General features: G+C 40.7%; 1 protein-coding gene across 1 annotated transcript in view; it reads left to right on the top strand.

The window, feature by feature from the left end:
• Positions 1–19,163, top strand: part of malrd1 (MAM and LDL receptor class A domain containing 1) — a 99,745-nt gene that overhangs the window by 58,051 nt on the left and 22,531 nt on the right. The window contains exons 20-22 of the mRNA XM_050056646.1: positions 431–676; positions 3,265–3,422; positions 15,195–15,375. Of these exons, the coding sequence (XP_049912603.1) occupies positions 431–676; positions 3,265–3,422; positions 15,195–15,375 (585 nt within the window). The remainder of the gene's footprint in view (positions 1–430; positions 677–3,264; positions 3,423–15,194; positions 15,376–19,163) is intronic.

Here is a 19,163-nt window from a genome sequence, read left to right as displayed (position 1 = left end):
CTTCCAATTCTTCTGCTTGTTGCTCAGAATTGCCTAAAAATGCCCGGACCCGACCCATCGCTGCGCAGCAGCTATAACTGATATTATTTTGGGCCATATCGCCCACCCCTACTGTTGTAACTGTACTGCTCTTACTGCATTACTCTCAGACAAATTGGAGATGTGAGCAGTTTTCTGCTATCTGCCATGTACATAGCAATGCCAGTGTAGGCACACCTGGTTGTAGACATTCTGGTTGAATTAATGTTGCGCACAAAACACACCTATGTTTGATAAAGACATGAAATACAACCCTCAGGTATGGGCCATTTAACTAGCAAAATTGGACTTGGACGTGCCCTAAATGTACTTTTGCCATGCACTTCAAATCATGCCTCATTTAAACAGGGCCCGAGGAGTCTGAATGCTTTTTTATGTGTCTTATGTCCAGGCTCCTGTCCTTCAGGCCTCCTGCCTTGTGAAAATGGCCGGTGTTTTACTCCGGGGCAGAGCTGTGACTTCACAGACGACTGTGGCGATGGCACTGATGAAAAGGAATGTGGGACTTCTTGCTCCTTTGAAAATGGGCGCTGTGGCTGGAAGAGCTCCCTGGCTGATAATTTTGACTGGACGCTGGGGACGGGGTCTGTGAAAAGCATACGGCCTCCATATGATCACACGTTGATGGATGAAAGAGGTATGTGTTCACAATCTTCCTTCATGCATTTTGTGCGTCGTTCACACACATATACCATCAGCTAATCTAAGAGTTTTGTTAACTCTAAGTATTTCATTAAAAAAGAACTTCCTTTTTGTTCTAGCCTCCTCTTTGAATTACCATTGTATAATTGAACAAGTGTGGCTTCACTTCTGGGTGGTTTTGTATAATTGGGGTGCATGAAACTGAGCTGACTTTCAAATTTCCACCTGTTAAACCCAAAATGCTGTGGTAGCTTTCCACAATGTTTAATTCATGACAAAATCAATGAGCTACTTCCCCGTACGTGAACGTACAGCAGCAGAGTCTTCAGGTGATTGATGCAGGGCTTTTAGGGCTGTAATCCCATTACACAGCCTGCATGGCAAACAGCCGTACACATGAATAAATAAACACATATGTACATTTGCACATACAGCTTATGGAGGCGCTTCTCCTGAGCATCTTTAAGTTAACGATACAGCTCTGATACGTCTGTGTGAAAGTAAACAGTGAGGCTGATGTCAAAAGGTGCATTTCCATTCAACTGATTTTATGTGCATTTTTAACTTGAGAGGAAACAGAAAAAGTTTTTAAAAACATCTCAAATAACGCAAAAAGTTTTTACGTCTCGGGGAGTTGGAAAATTTAGTGTGTCAATGAAGGGTGAATGTGAAAAAGTGCAATGGAAACAGATTCAGCAAATATATTATAATGTAGTCATGACGTACCATCATCTCATGGGCCACTGCAAGTCCTCTTTCTCATCTCTGGGTGGCTTTATTATGCTTATATGTGCACACAGGGCTGTTACTAGAACTCCTCCAAGAGTACATAGCTGTAATATTAGCTGCTCAAAACTCCATTATTATCAGGGCTGGCTCGATAACTTTAAGGTATCAAATGCCCCAGTACCAAGTAGTATTGAAACTTTTTCAGTCATATGATACCAGTGCATTTAATTCAGCCAATCGCCACAAACAGGGGCATAAATATAGACAGTACAGTTTTACTACTTTGTAAACCATTAAACAAATCCATTTAATGAATCATTTCTTATTTTATTTGGTATTTTTGTCATATACAGATTTGCAATGATGATTGGTAATCTGTATGTTGAGGTTTTCAAATGCCAAGTCTGTATTTTATCATGTGATGATACTATAAAATATACGGTAGCTGTTTTGACACAAAATCTGGCACTAGGGCCCATCCTAATAGTGTGCACTGGGGCCCATCCTAACTACTATACGCCATTGACCACAAGCGTTCAAACGTGATTTGATAATTACCGCAGCAGCCACAACCCATAGAGTCTGGTGTGGTGAAGTCCACAAAAAAAGTGTCAAATTATGTACTCTTTCAGTACCAGTATCACCTCAAGGTGACTGATATTGGTACTGGTATCATAACTTTCTAAACAATACCCAGCCCTACTTACCAGATATCCATTTTTTCCTTTGTTTGAGGTTTGACTAGTGCTCTTTTAATTATTTCATCTCGTCAAGCCCTCTTCTTCTGCACTAGTGCAATGAATAAGAATAAGCGCCACCTACTGCTTATCTCGATAAACCAACTCCAGTATTAACATAACAGTAAAGGATGGAAAAGACCACACATTCACACTTTCTTCTGCCTATCAGGAAGTACAGGCAACAACAAGGAGCGACTCAGAAACACGACTTGAAAACACTGAGAAGTTAAAGTCTTTAGCTGGAGGAATCAGATTTCAGTACACAGGAGTGAGTCCAAAAAATCAAGGCAGAGATTTACAAAAACACTAGGTAATAGGACCGAGCCAAAATACAGAAGATAGGTAGAATAAATCTTGGAACACTCAAGGAATAAATGCTGGAACGCTCACTAGAAGAGAGGAGAGCAACTGGCTCAGACAAAGGGGATGACAGACTAAATACACCAGGCAGGCAGGGTTAGTAATGAGGGACAGGTGAAACTAATCAGGGTAGCGGAGGTAATTACACAGGCGGGAAACATACGAGGGCAGGAAGTGAGGTATCTGAAAAGAGTGACACTGGTAAGTAACAAAAAAAACAAAAACCTGGAAATAATAACTGACAAAAAAAACTAAATTAAATAAGTACACATAACCTTGCAGACCATAAATACTGTTTGATTTCATGAAGCTTGATGGATTTTAATTTTATTATTAGGCTTGTTTGGTTTTTAATGCTCAACACAAAGGGATATAATGATAAAAAGCAAACATATGAGAAAAGCTATTAATAGTGCACATATTTGCAGAGAGAAAGAAACATGATGGCACAGATGCACTCCCTTTGCTTTTGTATTCGGCCACGTTCCCAGGTTTCCTCTTTTCTTTATGAGCTTGGCTTGAATGAGAAACTTTAAGAGTGGTCTGCGGGTGTCGAAAGGCAGTGAGATATTAGAAGATGTGTCAGAGATTACTCTGCGAGCCCCAGCCCTCACTCCCCGACCACACTGTTCGTGACCTTGCTGTAATTTGTCACTGGCTGCTCACACGGAGATAGTTATCAATTCCTCTTTGCCTCGCCTCCCTCATCGCTGCCCTTCTCCTTCATCACTTCTCGTCTCTCTTTTCTCGTTAGGTCATTTCGTCTTTCTGGAAGCTACACCGGTGGGACTGAAAGGTGATAAGGCTCATATTAGGAGCTCTGTTTGGAAAGAGTCGAGCACCATCTGCAAGCTCTCCTTCTGGTACTACATTTCCCACAAGGCCTCAGGAACGATCCGTCTGCTGATCAAGGTAAACCATCTGCAGGAGTGTGTTGACTGTTTGCACACAATCACGATAAGAAATGATGAATTGAACTGGTGCCAGTTCACGATAGTTTTAAAAATGAACCCTCCAGATATGTCGCATTCCGTTACGCCTGGTTACCATGGTTACGCTCAGTCAGCGATAAAGCTGATTAAATTAAATGATGTTAATGTAGACTGTAATCACATCATATTAGCGCTGCTGTCTAGTGGTGTCAGTAATCTGGTGTGGCTGTCAATCTCTCTGCCAGTTTTTGGATCTGCGGGGGGGTTGAGGTGAATCATGGGGGGTCGTGGTGACCCCTCGGTCCAGAGCAGCCCCACCCCACCATCTGGGCACACACAAGCCCTGCCAGTTCTCAAGGCTTCTTGCTTGTTAGGCATTCATCCATCTAGTTTGTGTATGCATGGTTGACTTTCAGGGATTAAGATTTCTGCTTGCAGCTTTTCTGCCATTTAAATTCTGCTGTGATTTACTGTGCCTCCAACCTGTGGTGTGTGCTGTCTCAACTTCATTTAACTCTGTGCAGGTACGACTCAAGGTCAAGGTGCAGGAGCTGTGCATGAGTACATTCATTCTTTGGTGTGTGTGATTGTGCAGGTTTTTCTCTCAGACTTAGGTATGCGCAGCACGTGCCTGATTATTAGCGTGTCCTTGTGTGCGCTGCAGAAACTGTTTTATGCAATTTGCAAAACACGTCAGCAAGTTATCATGTAAATTTGGGTTATTTTTTTTCTACAAACAGCAAGAGGTTGTATCCCGTCTTGCAAAATTTGCATATCATTCATCACTCTTCCAAAAAGTGACACTGGTACCGTCTCATGCTGCAGCAGCCAAGTCATAGAGGAAACAGAGCTCATGGTGTGATTGTTTTAGGGGAGGAAATCTAACTTAGTAGCTATCAGCTCCATCAGAACTTTAGACTGAAATGTGCCTTTGAGAGTGAGTCTGTATTGTCAACAAATACCATGGAAAGACCAGAATCAAGAGAGTGACAGATTAGACTGTTCCGACAGTATAAATAATAACATTAAAGTTCCTCTGTGGACATTGATTGAACCCCTAATCAACATGTCTCTGTTCATCATAATTACATATTTAGAAGTTTTTCCTTCATGCCTTGTAATTGCTGAAGTGTAACTTTACATGTTTGCCTCATTTAGAATGCATGCATGGATGAATATGCAAATTGACCCCACCCCTCACCTGTAGCACGAGTGTACCGGCTCACCGTTGACTCGGCTCACTGTTGACTCTGCTCATCAAACACACAAATCGGTGCTTGTAAACAGAAATGGATGACTTGAGCCTTTGGCTTGACTTTGTTATAAAAAGCTATTAATGTGTTGTTAATGGTAGATCAACTTTGTTCCCGATAAACCAGCTCTAACAAGTTCAAGTGAAAGTAAAATTTAACTTGCAAAATACTGATTCGTAGTTACACCTGCTTCTCCTCTGACACCCTTCATTTTGCTACCGTTATATAAAGCCCTACCCTGCAGGTTGATGGGATTGGTTCCTTAAGGCAAGTGCTCTACTGTGGGAGCATTTCATTTGCATTTGCCCCTAAAAATATATATATATGTGCGAACCAGGAAAATGATTTAGGCACACAGTGTGCAAGTAAACACAACCTGCTCTTTACCATAATCGGCATCGGACGTTTTTTCATCGGTAATCGATCAAATAAATGTATTTTAAAAGTCGCTCCTTTGGCTCTGATACAGCCGTCTCCCTCCCTGCATGCAGTCTCCACTGCACTGGGCTTTGTAACAATGTCCCACCTACAGCCCCCTCTGATTGGTTACACGGCACAAGTGATAGTCAATCAACACTGATGCCTGTGCATGCTTTCACATCATGTCACATTGAGACACAGAGCTCAGACGGAGCAGGAGAGGCTCCGGTAAGCCAGCGGTAATTTTGAAGGTAAGGTAACAGAAACCAGACAGAAACGAAATAAAAATCCTCTATGCTGAAGTTTTAAAGTCACCACCACAATGATGACATGCTTGCCCAGAGGCGAAATTTCAACGTAACTGCCTGTTTAATTCACATCAAGCGCGATACAATTTTGCAAACAGCCTAAATAAATAGCAAAAAAGAGATGTAGGAGCTAGAAGTCAAAAAGTCTGGTAACCACGGGAAGTTTAATCTTTATTTATAAACTTATTATGCTATAAAAGTTTAATCTGAAAAGTAACTACTAAAGCTATTAATGTAGTGACCAAGGTTCCTGCCACTCTCTTTATCTCTTAATCAGGCTGGATCAGATGCTTTTGGTTTATAGATAATTTAACATATTTATTAAAGGCATTTCAAGTGAGATTTGTGTTGGAGTTTGTGTTGAGTTGAAGTATCAGTCAAAATAATCAACAATTAGATATTTATTCAAAATCATGCAGCCCTAATTAAAATCCTACTACCAGCTAAATTTACTTAAGGTATTAAAAAAAGTACTTTTTTGTAGAAAATCGGGTGGTGACTGATATGTTAAATAACTCAGTACAAAGTACATTATTAATACTGGTAAGTCAGTGCATAAAAGCAGCATTTTATTATTCTGTTCTATTTCTTCCACACAAATCTTCCTTGCGTGTTTTGCTCATGTCATGTCATCTTGTAGTTTGTAAAAAAAAAAAAAAAAAAAACATATCAAAGTTAAAAACTCTCCACTTACTAGAGGGGGTCTTTAAAACAATAGATATTTAAGATTTTTTATTTGTTTGTTTTACCAAAAATAACACTGAAGTATTACCTGTATCATCAAAGCCAGTAGTCAAATTTGTAAATATTAACCATTGCACTAGTGCTACAGGTGAAAATAGTCCTCTATTTTTTCACCTGGTTTAGCATTTTCCTAAAGATGAAAGTATAAATTTATAACTTGGTTTGAAAAGGTTTATATCTTTAATTGGAACCTATGGAGTCTGAAAGTACTGAGAAAAGTACTAATGCATTTCTGGTGTTGGTCTTAACGTGAAAGCTGTTGACAGCAGTTCACAAGGGTTTAACTGCACCTTAAAAAACTTTCCTTTGTTAGTCTTCTCTGGTGCAGGAGTCAGGGAAAAGTATAGTGCAACAATGGAGGACTTACATGCAGACAACAAAAGGGATTGAGACTAGAGTCTTGATGTTTGAATGCTTTCATTTACATGCTGGTGCTGTGCAGACAGTACAAAAGTGTGCAAAATTGCAAACATTTCGGTCCATGTTGGACTTTCCACAGTGCAGAATTAGGCATGCATGAAAAATTGCCTTTTATGTGGGTTACTCTGCAGGTGCACCATAGTCATCAAGGCTTGTTAGAACACACATGAAGCCAAATGCCAGTAGCTCAGGTTATTACAGACATGCCAAAACAATACAACTCCACAGCACTGATAAAATCTTATGCACATGCACCAGTCAGCTAAAACATTATCACCACTGACAGGTGAAGTGAATCACATTGATGACCTCGTTACAGTGCAACATTCTGCTGGGAAACCTTAGGTCCTGAAATTTATGTGGATCCCACTTGACACGCTCCACCAACACAAACATAGTTGCAGACCATGCCATGGCAATAGCCTCTCGAGCAAGACAGTGCACAATGTCACACTGCAAAAACGGTTTGTGAATGGCCAGAGGAACGTGACAAAGAGCTCAACGAGGAGTGCCATTGCCATGAGGGGAGTTAGTTGGTCTGCAGTGGTGTTTGGGTGTGTGATGCGTCAGGTGGCATCCACGTGAGTGCCCAAGGTTTCCCAGCAGAACAGTGCACTGCAAGGAGATGATCAGTGTTATTCACTTCACCCACCAGTGGTTTTAATTTTTTGGCTGATAGGTGTACATAGAAATGTTAGCTTGAAAACTGGGAATGGGACTCACTCGGACAGAAAGACAATAAGATAGAGACACAGAAAACAGGTCGTATATGGTTCTACATTTAGGCCACTGGGGTGTAGCGTTTAAAGGTAGAAAATATATCTGCATTCACATTGGAGTAAATGTTGATCCACATTCCCACCATGACGTTTAGGAATCTGCTGACAAAAACAGAACTATCAACAGACTGTTCTGATTTTACAGTCACTTACATATATCCATGTGACTCTCATGTACTGCTCATACACAATCTGGCACCTGTGGAGGTGGATCTTACATTTATTGAGGCTGCTTTGAATTTAATTATATTACAAATTCTCTACCACCCGACCACTGCATGCTATTGATTGCACATTAAAGCCTGGTGCAAATGGGATAACGCCGGCCTTAGAAATTCAAATCATGGGAGTTTTTCAGTCAAGCCCACTGGCCATTTGATTGATTATGTGACTCTGTGAGAGGCGGGAGATGATGAATGCATGTGGACTATTTTACATGTCCTCCATGTTCCCATATGGATGTGAAATGTAAAATTTGGCCTTTTAAAGAAGGTTAGCTCCAGACATATAAATGAGGTGGCTGAATTGCTCACACAGACACACCGACACAGAGAGGGGGAGGTGAGTTCAGAGGTCATTGTATATGATGTCAGACATTGACTGAAGTGTGTGTATGCACCCTGATATGTGTTTCGTGTGTGTGTGTGAGTGTGTGAGGGAGAAAACCAATATCTCAGTTGAGCTTTATGTCCCCACAGTCCCCAATGACACATAAATGATGTTAAGTGCATGTGTGACCGGGTTCAAAGACATTAGCACTTACAGATTATTGCTTTGTGCTACAAATGACAACATTATAGCATTTTCATAGCCTCCGTGTTGCCTTGAGTCAAAGCGGCTACATAAAGACAAACATGAACACACATTTGCACAGGCATGGCTACAAATACACACACACTGCAAACATCACAGTGTGAATACAGTGTGAGCCATCTTTAAAGGTTGATTGAAGAACAAAGGCAGTTATGGTAATGATGCTGGAGACTTCAATGGGCAGAGACACAGAGTGGGAGGGAGGGGATTATATTTACCTGGCAAGTGTTTCCCTCTGTGAAGTCTCACAGGGGGCTCAACAGTGCTTTCTATTTATATCACCCAGCCTGCGAACTGCTCGAGTCGCCATTCATCACACTGATAACTGTCCTCAGCAGTGAGTGGACGGGACGTGGCGGGGTCTCCGAGAGAACTGGGAGGGTGGTGCGGCAGACAATTTTGAAACCACGGTGTGTGATGTCTGCATGCAGTGTGATAATGATATGTCATTTTGATGTATGCATCTAATATGCAACACAGAGAGTAGAGTCTCAAAGAAAGACAGAGGCATATTTTCTGTTTTATGCTTTCGGTTTTACATTAATACTATAATCAGGCGCAGATTGAAGTGTCAGGAACCAGTGGCTCTGACTGCTCCTGCTGATTCTTTTAAAATAAAACAGAAAATATGAAACAGAAAATATGCCTCTTTCTTCTTGGGAGTAACTGTGTGGTGATATCTGTCACAAAGGTTTGGACTTTGGATAAAATATTTGTGGAAACTCTGGAATGCAGATGAGGTGAATAAGTTGCGCTTTAGCCTCACAAAGAGATTATCTCACAACAGCAGATATTGGACATATCATTATTAGTGATTGCCATGTGAGATTAGCAAGTTAACTCTATATACTGTAGGCTCTAAAACTATCTAGACCAGTGGTTCCCAACTGGTCTGGCCAGGGGGTCGAGATTGCTCCTTAGTCATTAGCTCAAGGTCCACAAAGTGTAATACATTCAGTGTCATACTTGCGTTTGGCCATGTCGTCAAGCTACTTTGCTGTCTCTGTCAAGTAGCTGCCTGTTTGTCGCTCACTCTACAGCAGGAAATGGCACTTCAGAATAAAAGCTTGTACTGGAAATTCACTGGACTTCAAAAATAAAGTGTGTTCTTTACAAACCCGACATGTTAGCGAGTCACTTGCGCTCCATTCAGAATGGACCCGCGACCCACAAGTTGGGAACCACAGCTCTAGACAACAAGCTGTACTTTTACGGGGGTTTGATGTGCCACGTACACTAACAGTTTAATGGTTCTAGTGATATGCTAAGCTAAGTTAACTAACTGCAACCTTCAGCTTCAGGTTTACTGCACAGACATGAGTGCGGCGTCAAACTTCTCCTCCAACTCTCACCAAGAAATCAAATAAGCGCATTTCCCAAAATGTTGAGGTATCCAACATTCACCCCCAAAGTCAAAAGTACATTTTTTCTTTCACCTGTGGTGCTATTTATCAATCTAGACTGTTTTAGTATGAGTTGCCGAGTGTTGGCTGTTGCAGTGTGAGATATTAGGCGTAGAGGTGTTGTATATAATAGAACTAGATGGCACTCTGCTTGTGGCGCTAAAAGCATAAAAAAATACATTTGAAAAACTCAACAGCAATGTCTCTTTCCAGAAATCATGATAATGATCATAATACCCAAGATAATCCACAGATCTTGTTGTGAGCAGTTTTATGTAGGAACTATTTTCCTTCTACCACACTACACCCACCAATGGTATCACCACGTAGAAGGAAGTGTGCATCTACTGCTAGCTCACCTAGCACTACTGAACTAGATATTACAGCTCAGTCGAGTAGGATGTCATTAATATTAACATCTTGCTCAGTCACCAGCACTAGCCTGTTGTCCATGAGTACATGTTCTCTTCCTTCTGTGTAGTGATATGGCTGGCAGGTGTTTGGTAGATAGAAAATAGTTCCTACATGAAACTACTCACAACAAGGTCTGTGGATTATTTTGAGTAACCAGGTCATGATTTCTGGAAAGAGACATTGGTGTTGAGTTTTTCCAGATGTATTATCTGGCACTTGGAGCACCACAAGCTGAGTACCATCTAGTTCCATTATATTGGAGTGAAGGCAGACATCTCTCCGGCTGATATCTCCAACATGGCAACACACACTAAAAAGTTCTAGATTGATAGATAGCACTACAGGTAAGAGGAAAAATATATATATTCTTGATTTTTGGAGTGAACTGTCCCTTCAGTGTATTTGACTGACATTTTTAATACCTGGTAACTAAAATCTGTGACATCTCAGGCTCATATCTTAAATACATTTGTAATGAAGAACAGTAGTGGCTTCTTTTATTGTGACAAGTTAAGTTAACCTGTAATGTCACCGGGTAGACATTAAGGCAATTTATATTAACCTGGATTAGCTTTGCAATATAGTTTGTCAAATGTGGTTTTTGGCACTATGAGCACCACAATCTGAGTGCCATCATCTTATCCACAGACCTTGGTGTGAGCAGTTTCATGTAGGAACTATTTTCTTTCTACCAAACTACACCCGCCAACCAGAAGAACGCATGCATCTACTGCTAGCTCAAGTAGCACCACTGAGCTAGCTAAAATCACAGCTCCGCCAGTAAGGACACCATTAATGGTTACATCTCATGCATCACGAGCAGAAGCCTCTCGTCCATGAGTAGATGCACGCTTCTTTCTGTACAGTGATACAGTTGGCAGGTGTAGTTTGGTAGAAAGAAAATAGTTCCCACATGCCACTTCTCACAGCAAGGTCTGTGGATTATCTTCAGTAACCAAGTCATGATTTCTCAAGAGAGACATTACTGTTGAGTTTTTCAAATTTATTATTTGGCATTTGAACACGACACGCCACCTAGTTCAATTATATTAAAGAGAAGGCAGACATCTCTACGGCCGATATCTCCAACTCACATCAAAACAATTTAAATTGATAAGTGGCTCTGCAGGTAAGAGGAAAAATAGTATTTTTGATGTAAGGGGGAACCGTCCCTTTAATATACTCCTTTGAGTTGAACATAAATCCTTTTTGAAAATAGAAATGTATTCTGTCCTTTTCATTCAGATAATGTTACTTTTCCTTTTCAGGCGTGTATATTTTAGAACATTTTCCGAGAGCAGACTGTTTGTTTGCCTTACTTACTGACAGATCCAGTTCGAATCAGTGTGCTATTATGGTGATTGACAGTAATTCCTTTAAAATGAAGCTACATGTCCTGCCATTTGCTCACTTATATAGTTATACATAGTGGAGAGGGTTCAAATGTGGCCTGTCATTATGGTGAGCCGAACATCTGCCAGTCAGCCAAAGAATGTAAGCGAAATATATCATGACAAAGATAATCATTTGAACGGGTTCTTGATTTGAAGCATAGTTGTAGAGCGGCTCTGTGATGCAATCAGTATGCTAATACACCAGTGTTGTAACATTTCTTAACTTTGCAGAGATTTAGTAGGACAAAAGTGGATACACAGTGAATTGAAGGTGAGCTGACAGAGAAACAGCTGCTGGCAGGTTCATACAATGAAAAAGCCATGAATACAAATTGGATTTCAGCTTAGTGGAACATTCAATGTATGGTTAAGACACAGGGGATTCAAAATTTTCAATAAAATAAGCATTTTTATTGTGATTACAACTTTCTTTGTTCTTTTTTTGGCCTCCTGACTGTCACCAGGGGGATAATAAAATGAAATTATGCAAATGTTTATCCACTCTTCACTTTGAGCAAACTGAATTTGTGGTTGCATTGCCTTGACTGCAAGCGCAGGAAATGAACCTTCAAATTGATCGAATAAACGCCTCGACTGATACGCCGCCGAGGCATCAAGTGTGAGCTTCATGTGCCAGTATCACACACTCGTCAGTCGCACTAAGGCTGCTTTTATGGATAGAGCTCGTACTCCATGACATAAATCTGGATAAGTCCTGCTGTAACGCCGCCTATTAATCTATGCTCTACTCTCACAGTAACAAGATTATTTCAAGCCAGGGCTCCACTGGCGTAGAGCAGAGGAGACAGCCTGTGCATGCCTCACCCAAGGGTGCATTTTAATAGGCTTTCAAACTGCAGAGTAGGATGTGACATTGCTTGTCCTCTGGTTTTGAGTACATTAGACCAGGTCTCTTTTACTGCAGTCCAGCCTCTGGCTACGTCTTGCAACTTAAAGTACAATAGGTTTGATGTCTTATGTCTTTAGAGAGTATGTTCTGTTTACCTGCCCACCTGCAGTGCCCAAAAAAGTTTTGACGCCTCTGAGATTAATTCTCATCATGACACTGTCCTAAAGCTGAATTAATGATGTAATGTCATTGACCTGCAGCCATATTGTCACCTTTTAAAAAAAGACCAGAGGACAAGGAAGCTGTTATGAATAATTGCAGAGCTACACCAGTCTTAATATTACACTCATGAACTTGAGGAGGATGGCTAGTTTGTACCTTCCTCTATTAAACACTCTGTGGTTTAACCAGGCAGCTGTCTCCATATTGACCTGGAGCTGAAGTACAATTTAACAATCACTCTGATCACCTCAAGCGAGAAACAAGATAAAAAGTTTGTGTGTGTTTCCACAGAATGGGTGTTATTTAAATGCAAGTGGCAATAAAGCTCTTTCAGTCTGTGTTACCTCCTCTCAATTGGCAAACAGTTAGCTGTCAGGTTGCTCACAGAAGCATGTGACACATCAGGCTCGCTTTGGGTTTAAACACAAAGGATTACGCTGGCAATATTCTGCATTCTTCTTATTGTGAACAAATCCCATGAAAAGACCAAAACCAACATGGTAGTTCTTCTGTCAACACTTAACCCCAAACTCAGTAGTCCTGAATTAAGACGTAAACCTAAAAATGGTACATGAGGCAGCAGAACTTCAACCCGTGGGGACTTGGCTTGGAAACTCGAGGGATGCTGTTTCAAGTCTCCCTATGGACCAAGTGTGGAAAGTGGACTGACAGCTGCAGAGGTGCCAGTTCACCTTCTGGGCACTGCTGACGTCCCCTTGAGCAGTGACCGTGTGTTAGAGACTCTTTCTGGTTGTTCAAGCACTGGTGGATTGTTGCAGATGCTATCAGGAACACTAAAAGGAGTCAGAGGAACCTGATTTATCTGTCTTATGGCCTACTGTCAGGATCTAGTGATAGTCTTAGCATTAAGTTAGTCATTCATTATCTGTAACTGCTGATCGGGTCGCAGGAGGCCGGAGCCTATCCCGGCTGTCATTGGGTGAGAGGCGGGATACTCCCTGGACAGGCCGCCAGACTATTGCAGGGCTGACACATAGAGACAGACAACCATTCACGCTCACATTCACACCTACGGGCAATTTAGAGCCACCAATTAACCTGCATGTCTTTGGACTGTGGGAGGAAGCCGAAGTACCCGAGGAAAACCACCGCTGACACTGGGAGAACATGCAAACTCCACACAGAAGGGCATTTAGGCATTTATCCTTTATTCAAAAGTGACAGCTGAAGACAAGAGGAAAGGCAGGAAGAGAGAGGTGTGACATGCAGTAAAGGCCTCAGGCTCAGGCTGGAGTGGAATCCAGGCTGCTACGATAATGGTCCGTGCTCTGCCAGGTGAACTACCAGGGTGCAGATACTGATACTTATTGCTGTTAAAAGCAGCTACTGCAGTGTCATGTGGGAAAGAGCAGTGTGTGATTTTTTAAGAGGTGAATAATTAGCCTGTTAATGTAACAGCTAACACTGACCAATTACAGTTTATGAATTATTACATTACCAATGCTAAAGATCCGATTTGACTTAGATATTAATTTCACTTCTGTATACCTGAGTATTTCTTGCCTGAGCCGCTCTAAAGAGACAGTGAACTCCGTCTCTGTGTCAGGGGACTGGATGCTGAGGCTTCTCCCTCCTCCTCCCTATATTTCTGTTGCAGCTCCAAGCTTTCTTTCTCGTGGTTTCTTCCTCCTTCGTTCAGTCATCATTGCAATTATGTGTCAGATTAAGTTGTAAGGATGCACGCCACGATGGGCTGCGCCTGTGTGACACATACTGTATGTTGTTTGAGGCAGACAACAGCAGTGAGGAAACAAAGAGTGTGTGCACTAGATGTGTTCACCACAACAGCACGTTTCTACACAGACAGTTTTACTCTTGAAATACAAATGAGTACAACGTAGAGGAGAGAAACAGATCCCTTTTTTATATCAATCCTATTGATACAAGAGCCAGTCTTCAAAACGAAAAATGTAGTATCTGTGGTATCGATATGTTGTTATTGATCCTTCCTCCCTTATGCTGCAGAGAGGGTAATACTATTGTCACAGTGTGCTTGAAGATAAATCTCCCTTTATTTCCATTCATTATTCTTTGAAAAGGGCAAAGAGAACCGTTAACTTTACAAGTAACAATTTGTGCTGCCTCACCAGTAACTGTACCAGTTCTCCATGTTCTTGTATCTTTAATGTGACATGATATGACTTTGTAAATGTCTTATTCATGCTCTCGACACAACATTAAAAACCTGCGGTGAGATACTGGCTCGTAACAACATACATGCGTTAAACCCCTTTCAAAGTCACATTTGTTGTTTCAAAGCTGTATTAGTCATGATGTAGTGCCTGGCTTGTACCATGGGAAAAGACAGAGAGGGCTTACAGAGGAATAACCATCGGTCTGTCTTCTAATATGTTCCATATGTGGCATGAGAGAAATCCATTACCATAACTCAGGCTGAGCACGGTTTCATTCTGAATAGCAGGTCTCAAGGCAGGGGAACTTATTACAACAATGGTATGCTAATGATTCTTTAATGACTCCTCTTAGATGGTGTTCCCTGTTTCTCAGCAGTCTGCCCAATAGATAATTTCAGCTCATTTCCACTCAAAGTTTTGTCTTGTGACTCAGTGATACTCAAACTTTGACATAAATGTTTCTGATAATAGTTGCTGTAGCTTTGAATTTGTTTCGAGGCTCTATGAAAGGATTACACTTGTAACCAGAAATGCCACCACATCATTGTCTTTTGTCATCGCTGCTCTTCTCCGCAGACAGAGAACGATTTGTGGGAGGCGTGGAACAAAACGGGGCATCAGGGGAATAAGTGGAACCGAGCAGAGATCCCTCTGAGGAAGCTAAGGAACTTTGAGGTGATATTCGAGGGGATCCGCTCGATGGATGTGAGTGGCGGAGCTGCACTGGATGACCTGGAGTTCATAAACTGTGCCCCAAGTAGGTGATATGAACAGGATGCACAATTTGTAAGCAGTGTAAATGTTGCCCAAGACCATAATGAAACTGTGGAGCCGCCTTTGCCAGCCAGATGCCATTAATGCAAAGTACTAACTACTGCTAATCAAATTGCGCTAGCATCAATACTACTAACTCAAAAAAATACACCCCCAAAAACCTGAAATGTGCTCCTAATCCTCCTCATCTAATCTCTCATTGTGTCTCTCCATATCTTTACAAAAAAACAACTCTCCACTAGTAACTGCCATTGACATGAACACCAGACTGGAACAAGAGTCATTCAACAATATAATTAACTGTATAAAAATGGATTCGAAGGGGATTTAGTGTTAAAGGGGACCTATTTCAGGTTCATATTTGTATTTTGGGTTCCTACTGGAACATGTTTATATGCTTTAATGTTCAAAAAACACTATATTTTCCTCATACTGTCTGAGCTAGAACATCTGTATTCACCCAGTCTGCTTTGATTTCTCAGCATTTCAGTGTCATTCATATTTCAGCGTCCATCATTGCAGCCAGGGAATGACTGTTACAGAGAATAGCAGCACTTCCTGCAGTAAAAATTCACTAAATAAATGCTTTTAAACCAAAAATTTCACAGGAATTTGATCTAAAATCTGGGAGAATTCTTCAACATCGCCAATCAAGATCAGGTTTTGTTTCCCTGATATTAGCATGAAGCTACAGGTAGCAGTGTTGCAGCAAGACAATGACTGTAATGGAGTATGTCAGCACTTTCTAATGTGACAATTTACCAATAAAAACTTCTGAACGCAACAGGAATATGATCTGAAATCGGGGAGTATTTTGCAACATCGGCAATCAAGATTACATGTTACTCATAAATTAGCATGTAGCTACATGTAGCAGTGTAGGCTACTTAAAGTAATCAAGCCATCAATCCAGATATATCTGTTCATCCACTGTATACCAGCAATACCATACACTGAAGACCATCTGAGAATAAATTACACGGTTCCAGTTGCCTTCTCACAGATTCCGAGTGTAAATGGGGAAGTGGAGTCGAACACCAGTAGAGGAACATGTGTGTTACTGTAAGACTGGCATACAAAATGAAGAACATAAACCTGTCTGCCCTCTTACACGGAATATCTGTGAGAAGTATGGACATGACTCCACTGAACTGAGCTCACTCTTGTTGGACACTGATAAAAGAATCTTAGTCAGAGTTAGATGGGAACATCAGTACCCATCTAGTGCAGCAAAGTATTGACCTTAAGCCACCAGGTGATTAGCCTAGCTCAGAATAAAGACAGGAATTAGAGAAAAAGCAAGCCTGGCTCAGTCCGAAAGTCCAAAAATGAATGCTATGTGAAGCTAAGCTAAGCTAAGCTAACCAACCCGCTGGCTTTAGCTTCATACTTAGTTCACAGATATTCGACTGGTTATCAATTTTGTCACTTAGCTCGCAGGTTAATGTCTGTGATTTAAATGTCAGATACCTAATATAAGCTGAACTCAAGCTGAAAAATGAAGTATGATCAAAGTACTAATAGTCTTCTGCCTTGTTTGTTGCTTTGCTTTGTTATCTATAAAGTGATTCCCTTTGTAACATAAATACTTTGCAGCAGTTTCATCTGTGTGCGAGGTGTCAAAAGTGCAAGTAGGTGGGCGGAGGAGATGGGGAATGTCTTGAAATTTCATTGTTGCAAAATGGAGCAGTGGAGTGGAAAGTTTATGTAAAGCCAAAAATCTCACCACCTGGCAAAGTAATCACAGAGTCACTGGTTTTCAGCAAACCTCTGCACATACAGTATACTAAGGTCACTTTGTGCAGAGCGGCAGCACAAATCTAACTTCTTGCTTCTTTAATTTAAAAGTATTTCTCTAAAGTTTTGATACTTTGAGAAACACATTCATGCTTTTAGAGACTGCCGTTAACTCATTGATTGTCAGTCGGCTTTTCAAACCAGTCAGTCCATATCTAACTTTTGCTTAAAAGTCTTAAGAATATCTTTAAACTTGTCTTTGAAGATTACTGAACCCGTAAATTGACTGTCTTTGCAAATGCAAGAATAAAATGTTAAAGGTACACTGATGATTTATGTAAAAAATCAAATTTAAGATTTGATTTCATATTCTGATGGTTTACCTGAATAAGTAGTCACAGAAGTAAAAGTGGCTCACAAAATTAATCAGAACTTTCAAAAGATTTCAGACTATATTACATAACGTGGAATAAATTACATTCTCTCTTGCTATCCTCTGTCCCTGTTTTATCAAAGTGTACTTCCAATAATCTTCACAAGCAAGATATAAATATGCTGTGAAATTATTTTATGATCTTTTCAACTGATAGTTTGGGGTATGAAATTGATTCTGCCACTGGCACACTCAGTATGTGAACAGAGACAGAGAGGGTCTTAGAGGGAGAGATTTTTCCGTGGGATGACAGTTGCTGACAGACGCTGTTTGATGTTTATGTCCGAGACAGATGTTAAACATTAACAAGGACCTGGCACAAGGTTGGACACCATGTGGGACGATTCGTGGCTCTGCCAAGGCTCTCTGGAGCACAAAACTATAAACACACTTACACAGGGAGACATAAACACTGACCTACAGACAAACTGAGACATAGATCAAAACAGTCTTAGAGGCTTGCATGCAAGGACCAAACTGTCCGTCCAAAACTAAAGGAGACTTACAGACAACTTCCATCAGCTTTTAAAGGGACCTATTATGCTTTTCCTTATTTCCTGTCATATATATAATGTTACAATGTTGGATGTTCGTATTAAATGTGGCCAAAGTTTCAAATAATGAGGTATGCAAAAGTAATCACTGTGAGCAAAAACCTCAGACCTTTTCTAATGTTTTTTTCTACTCTAGAGACAAGCTGATGTCAGTTTGTATTGGATTTCATTATGGTCATCTGCTCCAGGCACGTTACTGCAAGTGTTTACACTATGTAATCACTGCTACATGTAGCTACATGTTAACATCAGGGAAACATGTAATCCTGGTTGCCGTAGTTGTTAATTTCTCCCCAATTTCAGATCAAATTCATGTTGGGACATTTCCAGTTGAATTTAGAAGTTTTTATTGTTTATTTTGAGGCAAGAAAGTGCCATTATACACGAGTATTCCCCAGCTGCAAGTACACTGCTACTTGCAGCTACATGCTAACGTCAGGGAAACATGAAATCTTGGTTGCAGATGTTAATTTCTCCCTGATTTCAGATCATATTCATGTTGGAACATTTCCGGTTGTGTTCAGAGGCTTTTCTAGTTGATTTTAAAGTGAGGAGATAACTCTATACACAGTCATTTCCCAGCTGTAAGTACACTGCTACATGTAGCTACATGCTAACATTAAGGAAAACATGTAATCTTGGTTGTCTATGTTGGATTAGGGTTAGTTTGAGTAGTTAGTTAGTTTTTTAACACAAATCTTTTTACAAAAGGGTTATTTAACAGTTATTTTTTGAAAAAGTATAATTTTAACATTCCCTGGCTGTGATGATGGATGCTGATATATGAATGACACTGAGTGGTATCACGACTGGGTGAATACAGATGTTCCAGCACAGACAGTATTAGGAAAATAAAGTGTTTTTTGAACATTAAACTAGGGCTGGGCGGTATGACAAAATTTTCATATCACGGTTTTAAGAAAAAATCATATCGGTTTCACGGTATTTCACGGTATTTTGCTCAGGTTCGGCCAACTTGACATGCTGCTGTGTTGTGCTATGGCCTATTCAAGTGCCGGAATTTGTTATTTACCTGACAACGCCTGA

Source organism: Epinephelus moara, chromosome 11, assembly GCF_006386435.1.
Source record: "Epinephelus moara isolate mb chromosome 11, YSFRI_EMoa_1.0, whole genome shotgun sequence".
Lineage (NCBI taxonomy): Eukaryota > Metazoa > Chordata > Actinopteri > Perciformes > Serranidae > Epinephelus > Epinephelus moara.
Note: the sequence above shows the minus strand (reverse complement) of the source record. Positions and strands in the feature narration are given on the sequence as shown.